The sequence below is a fragment of the Henckelia pumila genome, chromosome 3 (assembly GCF_033568475.1).
Source record: "Henckelia pumila isolate YLH828 chromosome 3, ASM3356847v2, whole genome shotgun sequence".
Classification (NCBI taxonomy): Eukaryota; Viridiplantae; Streptophyta; class Magnoliopsida; order Lamiales; family Gesneriaceae; genus Henckelia; species Henckelia pumila.
In genome coordinates, this window is record NC_133122.1 from 29,478,867 (window position 1) to 29,494,303 (window position 15,437).

General features: G+C 34.0%; 1 protein-coding gene and 1 long non-coding RNA gene across 2 annotated transcripts; one reads left to right on the forward strand and one right to left on the reverse strand.

The window, feature by feature from the left end:
- Positions 1 to 6,964: 6,964 nt before the first annotated feature.
- Positions 6,965 to 8,349, reverse strand: LOC140891650 (zinc finger CCCH domain-containing protein 20-like). The gene has a single exon (XM_073300248.1). It carries the CDS (start codon positions 8,291 to 8,293, stop codon positions 7,316 to 7,318), a length of 978 nt encoding a protein of 325 aa, XP_073156349.1. The 5' UTR covers positions 8,294 to 8,349; the 3' UTR covers positions 6,965 to 7,315.
- Positions 8,350 to 12,684: 4,335 nt separating this feature from the next.
- Positions 12,685 to 14,159, forward strand: LOC140886485 (uncharacterized). The gene is made up of 4 exons (XR_012151570.1): positions 12,685 to 12,821; positions 13,199 to 13,261; positions 13,343 to 13,384; positions 13,943 to 14,159. It is a non-coding gene; the product is annotated as an uncharacterized lncRNA (long non-coding RNA).
- Positions 14,160 to 15,437: the final 1,278 nt, after the last annotated feature.

A 15,437-nucleotide genomic window follows, 5' to 3' on the forward strand; every position in this document is an offset into this window, starting at 1 on the left:
TCTATTCATTAGCATACTTATCAATGCTAATTAGATCTTGAACATATCTAGTGGATCGAATATACTGATTTCGGAATATTTCTGTAATTAAACATCATATATCAAACCGATATCACAGAATCTGAATTCGAGATTCTATATCATATCGTCATATTCATATGCACATTATGTTTTTGCTGATCTAATTTTATCGCTTCTTATCTTCAATTCTTCTACTAATATGTATTCGATTATTGCTTCATCATCTATCATGCAACATAAACAGATATCTCAAATACGAACTAAATCATTTTCAGTTTTAGTTCATCGAAGCATTAGTTCCATTCTTCATTTCAATTCTCACAGTCTCTTTTCTGATACAGAAGTGATCATATAATAAGCTTTCAGCTATCATGAATCTATTGCACCAATAATAGACAGGTCAAAACAAAATAAATCTGTTACCTGAAATTTCATTCTCAGGTGCAATTTCATTCTGATTCTTTGTATACTTCTGGAATAGAAATTGTAGCTAAATATGTGTTTCTCTCACACACTATAGCATCTTTACAATTTCAGTCATTTTGCTTCATCATTCAGCTTCAGTTCTATTAAACAAGACTATGTCTTTCATAACATGTTTCAGTCATCAACATTTATTCAGACATATTCTTCGAATTCAAGCCATAATTAAACAACTCAATCTTGAGTTTTTTCATCATCTTCAATTCAAAGAATTATAATAGGCTTGAAAATCTAATAAAACATTCTTCAATACTCAAAATATTCAGCTTCTAAAAGGTATATTTGTCTTTCTGATCATTTCTATCTGTTGTGGCAAAGAACTATAAACAAAAATCATGTTCTAAGCACTTACCAACAAATTAATATACCTCTGTTCTTTCATCATTTCTTCATCAAAATTCATCAGTTGATTGCTAGGTTTCGAAGTTGGTATTCAATCAATCTGATACGTCATTCATCTGTATCTTTCAGGTATCTGAACGATTGATCAAGTTCTTCAGGCCAACTTCCACCTGCAATAACATCTATTCATTGGCTGATATGCTGTTATGTTCTGTTCAATCAGAGATACTTCTTTCAGCAGAGCAATAATACAGTTTTGTTCAATCTGACCATACCATTCTGTTCAGTCTGGCCATACTATACTGTCAGTCTGGGGTGCTTACATCACCCAAAGAACACTGTTCTCTTCGATTCTGGGTGCTTACATCACCCGGAAAAATTCTTATAATAACATCGATAAGAATTTGAAAATTTACAAATCAGTAAATTAATCAATTCAATTTCAAAAGTAGATCAAGAGCACATGCAATTCATTAAATCATCGAATCAAATATTGCATACTCATGCAATACTATAAATGCATGTGACTCACTCTATCCCGCTCAGCTTCTATCTCAGTCCAGAACCTACGCTCTGATACCACCTGTTGTGGGGACCTCGGGTTGCTAATCTCATCTTAGGGCAACTAATGATTAATTAAATAATTAATCAAACAATTAAATAATAATAAATCAAGAGCAGAAATTTTTTTCTTTTTTTTTAAAAAATTCGGAGCCTCGCTCGATCGGTCAAACTTCACCGATCGAGCGAGCTATAAACATCAAACTCTCGGGTCTGCATCAATCTTGGTCTCGCTCGATCGGTCAAATCTTGCCGATCGAGCGAGCAGGAAAAATCAAGGTTTCTGCCTGATAAGAACAGGCCTCGCTCGATCGATAACATTTACCCGATCGAGCGGGATCCATTTCCAGAAAATGAGTTTGCTGTCAAACTTTGGAACATTGGCAAGATCCTTCAAATGAATTCAAGTTTATACGTGATATAACATCTGAGAACATGTATATATTAATATACGAAGTCTCTAGCATCAAAACATGCGTTGAATATATCAATTCAAATAACATAATAGACATTAACCGAGCAAGCTACACAAAGACTCAAATGTGAGCTTCAAGTCTCTAAGTTCATATCAAGTTTGATGCTATCGCACTACCATTCTTCATCTTAAAACCCGAGTCCACACTTGCTAATTCTCGCTCCCGAGCTATCATCGTCATCTCAGACTAGCTCCTGCCCCATCTGTTGTAATGCACACATACAAAACAAAACAACAGCCGGATAAACTCCGATGAGAAATCATTCTCAGTATAATCAACATATAAATGCGTTAAATAAATCCATATCTACTCTAAACATGTCAACTCAAGAATAGAGAAAAAATAACGCATATATCGACTCAAATTTCAAATCAAGACTTCAATTTATATAGCGCGCTTATCTCAAGAATTGATTCGTCTCAAATCATTACCATCAAGAGTCGTATCCGATCTTGACATGGATATCCATCTATCGTAGCCATTCCGGGCTAGAAAATAAGGTTAACCGCAACCTTGGCATAGAATCAATTCAATATACAATCATATCAAAAGCAATAAAGATCCACTACCTGTGATGGATCGACAATAACATAAGTTCTACCTCAAGAACAAGTATTTAAACAAGTATGTGATTTGTTTGGGATAACTCAAGAATCATCATTCTCGAGTATCGAATCCCTGACTCTCGATGTCATCTTATACCTTTCATTCTCGAGTTTGTCATGTTCCACATCTGGATAGGAAGTATAACAACTCCTACAAGAATCTGATTATTCAAACTTCAATCAATCTTTAATCAAATTCACTTCAATCTTGATCACTTCTTCTTCGGTTTCAAGTTGAGGTTCTTGAGTCAATAGTCTCCTATTACACTCTGAAACATATCATCAAAACATGCATATCAAACTTCATTCTATTCAATTATTTCATAATCGAGTCAAAATCATCAATATAAATTCAATCAACATCATTTCAAACTTCAACTTCTTCTTATTCGATACAACTCGGAGTCGTGAATCGTTAGCCTTCGAAACTCAACTGAAATCGAGAAATAAAAATGCCATAACATTCATAACATCTAAACAACTATCTCAACTCAGTTATAGGCCATAAAAATGATGTCAAAACATCAACCGACGGCGTAGCGATTGGAAATCGGGAACCGACTCGGTATCAACTTCATTTCCATATTATTATCAACAATAATCATTCCATATCAGCTACTTAACATCATATTCCCAGCATATCAGCAATATAAAGTCTAGATACATGATGTAAGACTTCATTCAAATTCATACGACTTCAAATAACCAATTCGATGTCGATACGAAAAGATATAAACCATCAAACATTGAAATTCGAACTCCACGTCTGATCTTTCCAATAACCTGATTTCGAAACATAACAGAAACCTCATAATACTTACTTCAAATCGAAGTCCTTGTCGCAAGGATTCCAGAACATCTTTCGGAATCGAAATCGGACAACCGACGCAAAAGTTACGGCGATTTAAAAATCGAAAAGCAAATGAAAAGAAAGAGGTTCGAGCTCCTTTGTTCGAATTTCCAAATTCTGAAGTTTTCTTACAACATATGCACGTGTATATGCTTACAAATCTGATTAAATCGGATATGTATTGCATAAATTATAATTTAGCCCTTCAAATCGTCATTAATTGCAATTCAGTCCTCGGCCTTCTTTTTAATTCAATTTCAATCCAAAATAATTTAAGAATATTAGAATTAAAATCAAAACTCTAAATATTCCCAAATTAAATATACTCGAATTAAAATTAAATAAATTCGAATTAATTAAATAATCCTGGCATTTTGCACTTTAGCCCTTCAAACTTCGATATTTGCAAATCAGTCTCTGATCGGGTTTCATCTTCAAAATTAATCTTCTTTAATTTCTGAAACATGAAATTTAATCTTAAATCCCATAATTATACAAATCGAATATTTATTCTATGAATTTAAGAATTCTCGAAATTTAATTCGCAAAATCCGTAAATTCTCAAATTAAATATTTTAGGTTCGGAAATTAAATCTATCATTTTCATAACTTCTCAAATCATTATTACCCCATAACATGGAATTTAATTCTCAAATTCCATAATTAATAATTTAATATTTTCGGGCCTTACAATTTCATTTCAGGGGCTTGGCATTTTTTGCGAAAAATAGCTGAATGGCTATATTTTCTTCAACTCACGAATTCCATCTGTATTTGGTGAATAACATAATATATTCATCAACTAAACAAATATCATGTAACTCGAGGTTATACAAAGCTTGAGTATATCTTCTCTTTTTCTCAGTATCTTGATTATTGAAATAGTCTACCCCTATGAATTTTGCTTTAAAAAGGGTGGTCATTCTTCCTCCAATCTCGCTAAGTGATTCTCCTGCTAAAATTGATTCCTTGGTTTCTGGCATGGTCATTTCCCAAGCTATCTTGACAGATCCCATTAGACTCATTTTCAGAAGTTTGATAAATCCTTCTTTATTGAGATCTAAAGTTCCTGCTGCTATTCTCATAGCTGATGTCCAATCATCTATAAGATCTTCTCTGTTTTTGAAGTCCAAAACATCCAGTTTTAACATAACCCCATAAGGATGTATAGGGTCTAAAACAGTTTTTCCATAAGGAGTTTGATGTATTGGTATATTACTTCTTCTTGATCTGGTTCCGGCTGGATGTGAATTTTCTCCAACATGAAACTCACTATGTGGTTCTTCTGTTTTAACCACATATCTAGGGGGATTCCCTATGGGTTGTTCACCCTCAGGAGAATTCATTTTTAGATCTACTACTTTGAGATTCGCAAAAGAATCCGCAAGATCTTGTAGATCCTCGAGATTTAATCTTTGTAAAGTATTCATCAGATAGTGTTTTTCTCTGATACTTCCTTTATAAGATTAATCATTATTTCATCATCAGTTAAAGGTTTTTGAACCATTTTGATTTTACCTTTATGATGTAACAGAGGTTCGGTACTAAACGAGAGTGGTAACCTTCCTCCTGTATTTTCCTTTCTAGAACTAGAAGTGTGTTCTAGATTTACGATTTTGGTTTGAAGATCCTTTATAGTTACAAGAATTTTTTCTTGTTTCTTAAGGATTTCTCCAATCTGCCGAGGTATTTCGTACAGCTGATTATTGTAATATTGTACCGTCTTTTGAATTTCTCTAAGATCTCTGAAGAGTTTAGAGGAATCTAGTGTGATCTCTAGAAATTGAGAATTAGAAATTAATCATATTTCTTAATCTTTTCAGAGAGTATATAAGACCTAAGTCTCTTTAAGTTTTGTAAATAATCTATTTTAAATAGATTCACTTGTTGTTGGGATTTCATATAAATGAAATCCTTCTGGTTCAAACTCTTGTTTGAAATCATGGTTTGTTGAAAATCTCTTCCTCAACAAAGAAAAGTATGATTTAATGAATAATATAAAGTTTGAATAAAATTACCTAGGCTCTGATATCATTTTTAGCTATTGGGAAATAAACATCAGCCATTGGGAAATATTGGGAAATGTTTATACAAAATATTAATATAAAATATTAATATAAGGGTAGTATAGGAAATTTTTAGTTTGGAAGACATATCAGGAAAACTTTTTATAAAAAGAGGGACGTAATTGGCCCCAAAAAAAGTGTTAGTATATTTTTGATAAAGTTAAGAAACTTTAGGGACATAATCATTAATTATCCCCACATAAACCTATTCATAATTTATTTGTATTATTCATTATATTTTAATTTTATTGTTCCTATAATACTTAATGCAATATATGATAAAAATAAGATAAAAATTGTAAACAGGTTGACCCCGAAGAGAACCACATCTTACATGAGTCAAAGGTTATGGTTGACCCAGAAGGGAACCACATCTTACATGAGTCAGATGTTCATTAATTCGTGCGAGGGTTAAATTGAGGAATGTGCACGAGCGACAAGAATCTGAAAGAGAGAACATGACCAATTCCCAGATCATACCTCCACAATATTTTAGCATAGAATATGCTGCTCACAAAAATCAAACTTGCAATGCTAAAATTTTTTTTCCTACATTATTTTAGGTCTTACCAACTAAACTATGCCGGTGAGGATAAGATAATAATCATAACCAAATCTCGTGCACACAAACAGTTCCAAAAGTGGTGGAATTAATTAATGTTTTTTTTATAAAAAAAAAAAAGTAATATCCTCTTCCCTAAAAGAATAATGCCCGTACACTTTTCCCTATCTCTGTAGTTCCAGTAGATATACGCAAAGAGACGAGACACGCGTATGCCACTTGTATGTCTCCATGCAGGGGGCTTGACCAATTCATCCACTTTTATTTTTTATTATTCATTCAATTATTAAATTAAATATATATAAAAACTCTACTTCCCACCTCATACACTTACCTATATTATTTTTAAAATCACATTCTCTCTCCTGGTGTTAGACTACGTCTAAAAGAAACATATCCCCATCTTTCAGGTAGTCATGCTATATGTTTGCGTGTGTATTATTATATTATATTATATTATATAAATTTATATTAAAAACATTATGTTAATGTCTTTTGAATGTACAAGTTAATACATTACACACTTTAATCTTGTGATATGCTTGGAAGTTGGAAATAAACTAAACTACATGTCGTCCGATCCCCTTTAGTTACAAAATATCTTATATATTTAATGAAAAAAAATACCAACAAATTATTTTCCAAGGCATCATCACCTAGCCAACACGTTTCATGCATAGACTGAAACCTCATGTCCGAGATTCATGATAACAAATTTTATTTCTTTTCCAAAATTTAATGTTGACATTATTATATATTTTCTTTTCAAATCATTTTTCTTAAATCAAAGTGTGACAACGCAAGATAGGACGATTAGTATTTAGTATGCATTTGTCCACATTACGATCATTGTCATAGGTTATAGATAATTAGATGCGTACCATATGCATCTAATTTATTCACCTTATCTCAACAAACTTATATCAATTTTTGAGTAAAAATCGCCACAAATTACGCAAACACATCATAAAGAAACACCAAATACATATACTCTGAAATTTGAACAACTTCAAACTCAAATCACTTTAAAACAAGGGAAATCATGCATTACAATGATATTATTAATATTTACAACAAAGTGCAACATTTTATACTAATAATAATAATAATAAAAACAAGCTTAATAAATAAAACTCATCTTCTTCTTCACAAGAATTTCAGTTACTCTTTTCAGATTTCATCAATTAGTATTAATTATTATTATATTGATTTTCAGAGTAAATCAAACACTCATTTCTAGTATGTGTCTTCAAATGTTACCTGCGAAAAGACCAGAATGCCCCTCTCCCCACACCAACTTTCTTGGGAGCCACTATTCACAAAATTCAGCAAAGGGAAATGGGCTATAGCTACTTCACCAGCTCTGACACCCAACCCAGTTCAGGGATCGGGTCCGGCTGCGGATCCGGGTCGACCCGTTCCAGAGGATTATCCTTGCTCAGCTTCTCGAACATTTTGGCTCTCAGGCTTCTCCCAGATTCCACCCTCTCCATCAGCGGCGGCTCCGGATCTTCGGAAACAGAGAAGTCCCAGGGGTCCAAGGAGCCGATCGCGGGCCGGGTCGGGGTGGTGGGGAGGCTCAAGTACCCGTTTCGGGCCATCATCATCCTGGGAGGAGAGCCCGCGCCGCCCACCCAAGAAGAAGAAGACATGGACTTCACTTTGTTCAGCTGCAGCTGGCGGAGGGAAAGCACCAGATCGGCGACGGAGCCGCCCATCATCGGGCTCATAGGCGGCGAGTCGATCGGGGAGCTGGAGACCGTCTCGGCGCGTGGGCTCATCACGCGGAGCTGGTCCGGAGAGTGGGCGAAGAAGCACACCCTCCGCTTGCAGTTCATGCCGTCCTTGCATGGCTGCGTGCGGTAGCGGGCTGGGTGGAGCCAACACTCGAACACCCCGTGGGCGAACTCGCAGGAGTCGGCTCTGAAGCAGCTCCCCTTGCGGAAATCCGGGCAGGGGGTGGCCGTGTAGTGGAACTTCTTCGGGTCCCTCCGCCGCGCCTTCTCCCCCGGATGAGCGAACGGGCAGTCGGTCCAGTCGTGCGCCTTCCCACGCGCGCACTTCTTCACCTTGAACTCGAACATCCGGAACTGGTCGCAAGAGTGCGCGTCCACCGGAAAGTCCCCTCCGCCGCCGTTCTCCGGCTCCGCTTCAATGTTGTTGGAAGGGAGATACACCTGCAGAGCCTTCAAACCGTCGTAGTAATCGTCGGTGTTGGAAGCAAAGGAGTTAGCGGCCATAGTTGGGCTGAGAGAGATGGAGATGGGATCTTCCGCCGCGTAGGGCCACGGCGGAGCAACAACATAGCTTCGTTCTCCGAGCATCATTTGATCATTCACTCACTTGCAGAAGATTTTGGGATGGAAACTGTGATTGAAATGGATGTCTGTATGCGTATATAAACTGGTGGGAGAAGTGGGGTCTTAACCATGGTTAGGTTGGGGGAGTTGACCATGGTTAGGTGAAGAGAGTAAAAACTTCGAATTCAAATAAATTTGGGCTTTCCTTTGCTTTATTGCGTATTATTATTATTATTATTATTTTTGTTGTTATTTTAACCGACGGCTTTAGGATGGCAAAGCGACAGAATAAGTGAATGCTAGTGATAAATAATGTGGGGGGAAGTGAGTTATGTGATTGGATGGTGATTAATAATGTGGGGAAGTAATTTATTTGATTGGCATACAAAATGAATCCAATTTTAAGAGTGATTTTTTTTTAATTTGCCAAAATAAAAAATTATAACCGATGATTTTATGGCTCATTTGCATCCATATCCGTAATTTGAATTGAAGTGTTAAGGTTTAAGAAAAAATGTTAGATGTACACTTTGTTTGATTTTTTTTATCAATACTTTTTCGAATAAATTTTGTTATATAGGATTCGTCCAGTGTATTTCATCTGAGTAAACATGATTTCCATACGATTGCTTTGTCTTGGAGGTTTATCTAGTATACAAGTAGCGGATATAGTTTCATTATCATTTAAAAAAAAACACAAACACAAAATTTTTAAAAATATAAGATTGACTTTAATTTTTTTTAATTATTATTATTTTTATTTTTTAGGAAATCAGATTGACTTTTAAGTTAAGGACACAAGTGATCAAGTAGAAGCCCGGGTCTATGCTGTCATTCGGAGCCACTGGGCAGTGTTCGAAGGGCAATTGAACGGACCCAATCTCTTGCAGATCAATCGGTTTGATCTGCAAGAGTGATCGGTCTGTTGATGCTGACAGACAGGATAGTACCCGTCTATCAGCATAGACCGATCTCAAGTAGAGTCTTAGTTAAATTCTATTTGATGGGAAAGAAAAAATATCGTTATAGCCTGGATTCGAAAGAAGATTTGTGTGTGTCTCAAGGGGTGTTTAAGTTGATGGAGTAGGTAAACTCTTGGCCAGAGGTCAGGAGTTTAATTCCCCCAATCAACAATTTCTTGGACTAGTCTGTCACACAGGGTTTGTCTAATATAATTTACCTGACTAGCATAGTTTGCAGACTATTGCGTTAGTCCGGAAGTTTATCCAGTGTATACCGAAAAATAGCGATTGCGGGTTTTCAGGTCATTAAAAAAAAGAAGATTTGTGCTGTTTTTTTGATAAATCGATTTGATTTTATTGGAATAATTTGATTGGAAAAATATTTCAAATTTGGATTCATTTACATATACCTCTTTATACATTTGAAAATTTTATAATTACTTATACGGTAGAAGTTCTTTCCCCCCTTTTCTGAGATTAATACAAAACAAGCTCTTAAACGACACAAAAATTGTTATGAGATAGGTCTCAATTCTCATAGATAAATTTTGTAAGATAAATTTCTTAATTTGATCAGATATGTTGAAATATTATTTTTATGTCAAAATGAATATTTATTTTATTGTAAATATGAGTAATAATGAATAATGATACCATAAGACATTCTTACAAAATATTTACTCCTCAAACTAATATTATCCAAGTCAGAAAAATAAATTCGATATCAATGATTTTAAAATTTCAAGATAAACATTTAAATCAATTTGAGCATGTGTGTATCAACTATGTGTATGCGTTCGTGTGTGTGTGTGTTTTTAAACGATAATTTTTACGAAAATTATAAGCTTTAATTTGGTAAGTGAGTTGTATATTTTGTCATTATTATTATTATTATTATTATTATTATTATTATTATTATTATTATTATTATTATTTCCAATTTCACAGAATAATCTTTAGTTGGTAACTTGCTATTAAAACATGCATTGATTAAAACAACGAAATAAAATAATGATTAAGGATAATAAATATGAAAATTAAACAAATACAACTTATATATTATACGATCCAAACTCGAGTTTGTGTTCAACGCGAACACTCATGCAGTAATGCATGGTGATTCTTTTTTTCCCTCACTATAACTTGTTTTTATTTTTGTTGGATATCAATTTCTCCCCTCTTGGGATCCAGAATGGATCCTCAGTTTGCTGTAAAAATCATGGAATCTATGGAAGCCTCCTAGCTAGGACCTAGCTAGAGCACATTGTTCTTGGCAATTTGGCATCCTTTTGCTTCTTGATGTCAACATAATATGTCACCCATATTCAAAGATACGTCGATTCGACTATTAATTGATGCACTGGCTCACAAAGTTCATTTGCTCGAGTTGGTTATATATACGGATAGTACGTGAGGTGGATAGCTATCGATTAGTAATTATAATTAAATCAATTTTTCTTATCTTTTTCTTAAGTGAGTCTGTCACATGACTTGTCTAGTGCTGTTTAAATTGTTATAGCGTGGTTTGATGACTACTGCATGAGCTCGGGAATTTATTCGCACGAAGGATACCAACTACTTATTTAAAATTTATAAAAAAATAAGGATATGTTAAACCTATTCACAAACATAGCAATATTTTTTTGTTACATACCCAAGAACATTAATATCCAAATTATCAATATCTATTAGTAAAACAATGATATATATTTCACTATAGGAATATCAATTATACATCACATGTATTTTACCAATTATGATGGCAAAGAGATTATTCCAGTATCAATGGATTGGAATATTTTGCGATTTTAGATATTTCCAATTCTTGTTTGTTTTTTCCTTATATCCAGTAGTGTAATTTCCTTGTTGCATTATATATGCATATCCTTTTCTTTACAAAAATTTTATTCCATTACATATTATTTTTGTTCACCATATTATGTGTGTGTGTGTGTATATTCATATATATATGATAGGTTCATTTTCATTGTTTTGTGCACACACAATCTTCTCGTATCCAACCTTCACAAGAATAGAACACAGTAGTTGCTCTCGTTGTGTACTGCCACTTTGGCTTCATTCTGGGTCTGTTTTAAATATAAAATTATTCTTCAAAATCAATTTTAATGATCTGTTATATTTTTAAAAATATTTTTTTTAAAAAATAGTTTTATTTTATTGTTTAGATTCAACAACGAACACTATATAGCTTTTGTTTTTCGTGTATTAAGGAAAACTAAAACGTACGGAAGCGAAGAGACTACATATTATTTTATTTCAGATATATTTTTGAAGCCCTCTGAAAAATGTATTTTCAATATATATATGCATGATTTTTCAGTTTTAGTAGGAGGTACGTACTATTTCCATTTATTTCACAATCCATCAAAAATTTCTCATGAATAATGTAAACTTCTCCATTCAAATTCTACTGGTTTTGTTTATTTTTTTTAAAAAAAGAGTAAACAACTATTCATGAGAAATTTTTTTGATTGATCGTGAAATAACTGGAAATATCAGCTCCTACTGAAAATGAAAAATCATGCATAAAATGAAATTCATTAGCACTCTACGACGAAAAAAAATTAATAGTAGTGATCTTTTATATTTGTCTTTATATGATTTTGGTATTTTACGTTGTTAAATTTTAATCTTAATCTGTTATTTTTTACTTTATGCTTGCAATCTTGATTTTTTCTTCCCCGGTGTGGTGCTCATGTTGTCATGCAACACTACATCATTCTGACATGAAGTTAACGTGTGTAATGTCAGTTCAACACTTCCGATGAAAAATATTAAAATTGTCAGAAATTGAAAAATACAGGTGTAAGATTGAAATTGTACAATATATATGCCTAAAATATATATAAAAAAAAGAAACCCATATATTGTAAAACTTGGAATTTTCAATGATTAATCTATGTTATATTATAAAAGAAGAGAATTTAAATTAACTAACTTTGATTTCTTTATTATAACATATTTTATTCACTTTTAAAAAATATTTTAAACTTATAAAATGTTTATTTATTTAGATATAAATCAATTAAATTTTTAAATATCATCCATAGTAAAATAAAAACATTTAAACCAACAAAGTGTTTATATATAAATCATTAAATTTTTAGAGATAATTCACAATTAAAAAAATATGAAATCATCAATGATAATATATTCTAAGTGGTGGTATATTGTACTGTATCATAATTGTAACGTCCGAAATTATTTAATTTTAATTCGAGAATATTTAATTTGGGAATATTTGGAGTTTTGAGTTAAATTCTAATATTTTTAAATTATTTAGGATTGAAATTGAGTTAAATGATTGATTGAGGACTGAATTGCACAGAAGCAAGAATTGGAGGACTAAAGTGCAAAATCCTTAACTTAATGGAACACTTGTTTCATGTATGCATATTCACGTGTATGCTATCCAAATCCATCAGAAAAATCAGAGAAAAACCGAGAGAACAAGAACAAAAAAATCTCAAGTTTATTCTTCATCTTGTAATTGCCGTATCTTGTGTTTCGGTTATCCGAATTCGATTTCGAAAAGTGTTCTGGACTTCTTGCAAGAAGAGCTTCGATTTGATGTAAGTTTTATTTTAGTTCATCATGGTTTGAGAATTCGAAAATGGCAGAGATCAGTACGTTGGTTTTTGTTTGAAGTTTTTGAAGAGTTGTATCGTTTATTTTCAAAACCGAATCGACGAATGTCTATCGATTGTGTTCTTATGATTCCAGCTTATTATTCGATAGTATACCTGCTGATATGTTGAGGAATTATTGCTGGTTTTGATGGATATGAGATGTATATGATTGTTAGACTTGTTGTAGTTGAGTTTCGGATTGCCGACTTTAACCGTTACGCCGCCGAACTTAGGATTCGGGACTGTTTTGCTAGTTTGTAGTGAGATGTGTTTCCATGAATTCTTGGCTGAAGATCTTAGCTTATATAACTTCATTTCAGGTTGTGTTTAAAGACCATCGAGCTCGAGAACATCGCCTTCGAACCGATAGAGATTGAAGCAAGGTTTGAAGTTATTCTACAATGGAGTTTGAATGGTTTTAAGTGCAGATTTTGAGACAAGGCTTATGGTTGTTTATTGTACAGATTTGGACAGCTAGAAGACACCATAAACATCACATTTGAAAGGTAAAAGTGGACTATTACTTGAATGAGATTATAACTCGAGATGGTTTGTATCGAGTTCCCTAAATCACATACTTCTTTGCTTGTTTGCTTTTACGTGCTCTTATATGAATTGTTGAATGAGTCTATGATGTTAGTGAATGCTATATCGATGTTATATGTTGCATTCATCTTGTGAGACTTGTTCTTTGATTTTGAAATGAACGGAAACGTTCGAATAGACGATTTGAGGAACTATATGTGTATGGCCTGGGTGGTTGAGATAGCTTAGCGTCTGATTTACATGTATGATGGCTTCAAAGTCTAGAGAAGAAAGATAAGTAGCACCACCTCGATCGGGAGTATCGGTGGTTAGTTATGATATCTTTTTCTCGGGATCCCAACCGAAGAAACGAGAGAATTTTTGAGAGCAACCTGTTTTTAAAGCATGCATTGTCTTTTATCTTATATCATGAAATTGATATATATGAATTGCTTTGCATATTAGTTGCTTTTACTGGGAAATACGTTTCTCACCGGTGTTATCCGGCTATTGTTGTGTTGTATGTGTCATGGCAATAGGCGGGATTGGAACAGGGCACAAGCGAGTTTGAAGAACGAAGAATGAGAGATTAAAGTGATGATCCGGTGTAGTTGTTAGTTGCTGTCAAATTTTGTTGGTACAAGAACATTGATCTTGTAGTTGTTAGACTTGAACTTTTAGTCTATAGATTCTACTACTTTGAGATGTATAACACATGATCTTGTTGGGTTTGAGTTTTTGATGTTATCACCTTCTCTTGTACATTTGGTTTTGTTGGAAGAGGTTATATAGTATAAATCTTCATTGTACAGCAGAAAATCAGAGTTTTTAGCAGCTGGACAGAGTGCATCTCGCTCGAGCGGAACCCAAGGCTCGCTCGAGCGAGCCAAGGGGGGGGTCTTGGACCCGAGCAGCTCTCGCTCGAGCGAGGGGTGAGGCTCGCTCGAGCGAGCCACATTGATTAAAAAAAAAAATTCTTTTGGTTTTGGCTTTGATGCTTGGCCTTAATTCATGAACCTTAGATTATTATTTGATTCGAGAGATTTTTTTTTATTTTGGTTTTGGCTTTGATGCTTGGCCTTAATTCATGAACCTTAGATTATTATTTAATTCGAGAGATTAAGAACCGGGTCGTCACAACAGGTGGTATCAGAGAAAAAAAATTCTGGACTTAGATAGATAGCGAGCGGGGTAGATTGAGTTGTCTTCCTTGCTTACTTATTTTATTATGCTATGATTTATTACATGCTTGAATTACATGTTGTAAATGCTAGTATGTTTTACTTTCAAGTATTCGATTATATGATTTTGTAATTTTATTTGAAAGTATGGTGTACGATTGTTAAAGACGCATGCTTACTGGAATATCTGAAATGATTGGAGGCATGTGTTCTGTTTTTTTTGACATGCTTACCCGACTATCTTAATTGATTGGAAGCATGTTTGATATCCGTATATTGATTCTTTATTTAAGATTGAATCAGAACCGAGTCTTGATCAGAGGTAAGATGATCAGAGGAGGACTGAGATATATTTGGTATCCTAACCATTTTGATAATCAGATATGTCTCGACAACCAGGACGACCACCTTTTAGACAGCAAGCTCCTACTCCTTTGCCAGAACAGATAGTTGTAGCACCGACAGTGCCACCAACTACAGAAATTCATAGCAATGAACAAGGAAGTATCTCTAGAGAAATGACAGATATGATCGCTACTCCGATGGAAACATTACTGAAAAGATTTCAATCCTATAAGCCGCCAACCCTAAAAAGTACGGAGAATGCAGTTGAATGTGAAGGATGACTCGATGATATGGAGATGTTATTTGATTCACTTGATTATGGGGATGAGCGGAGAGTCAGACTCATTGGACATCAGTTGCATGAGGTTGCAAAGAGTTGGTGGTTCACAACAAAGAAAGCTTTGGAGCGTAGAGGGACTGTACTTACTTGGAATGTCTTCAAAATTGAGTTTTACCAACGCTTCTTTCCGGTGTCTTACCGCAAAGACAAGGGTGCTGAATTTGCTAA

Excerpts from the sequence above, each read along its gene's own strand:
- LOC140891650 (XM_073300248.1), bottom strand. The coding sequence starts at position 8,293 with ATGATGCTCGGAGAACGAAGCTATGTTGTTGCTCCGCCGTGGCCCTAC.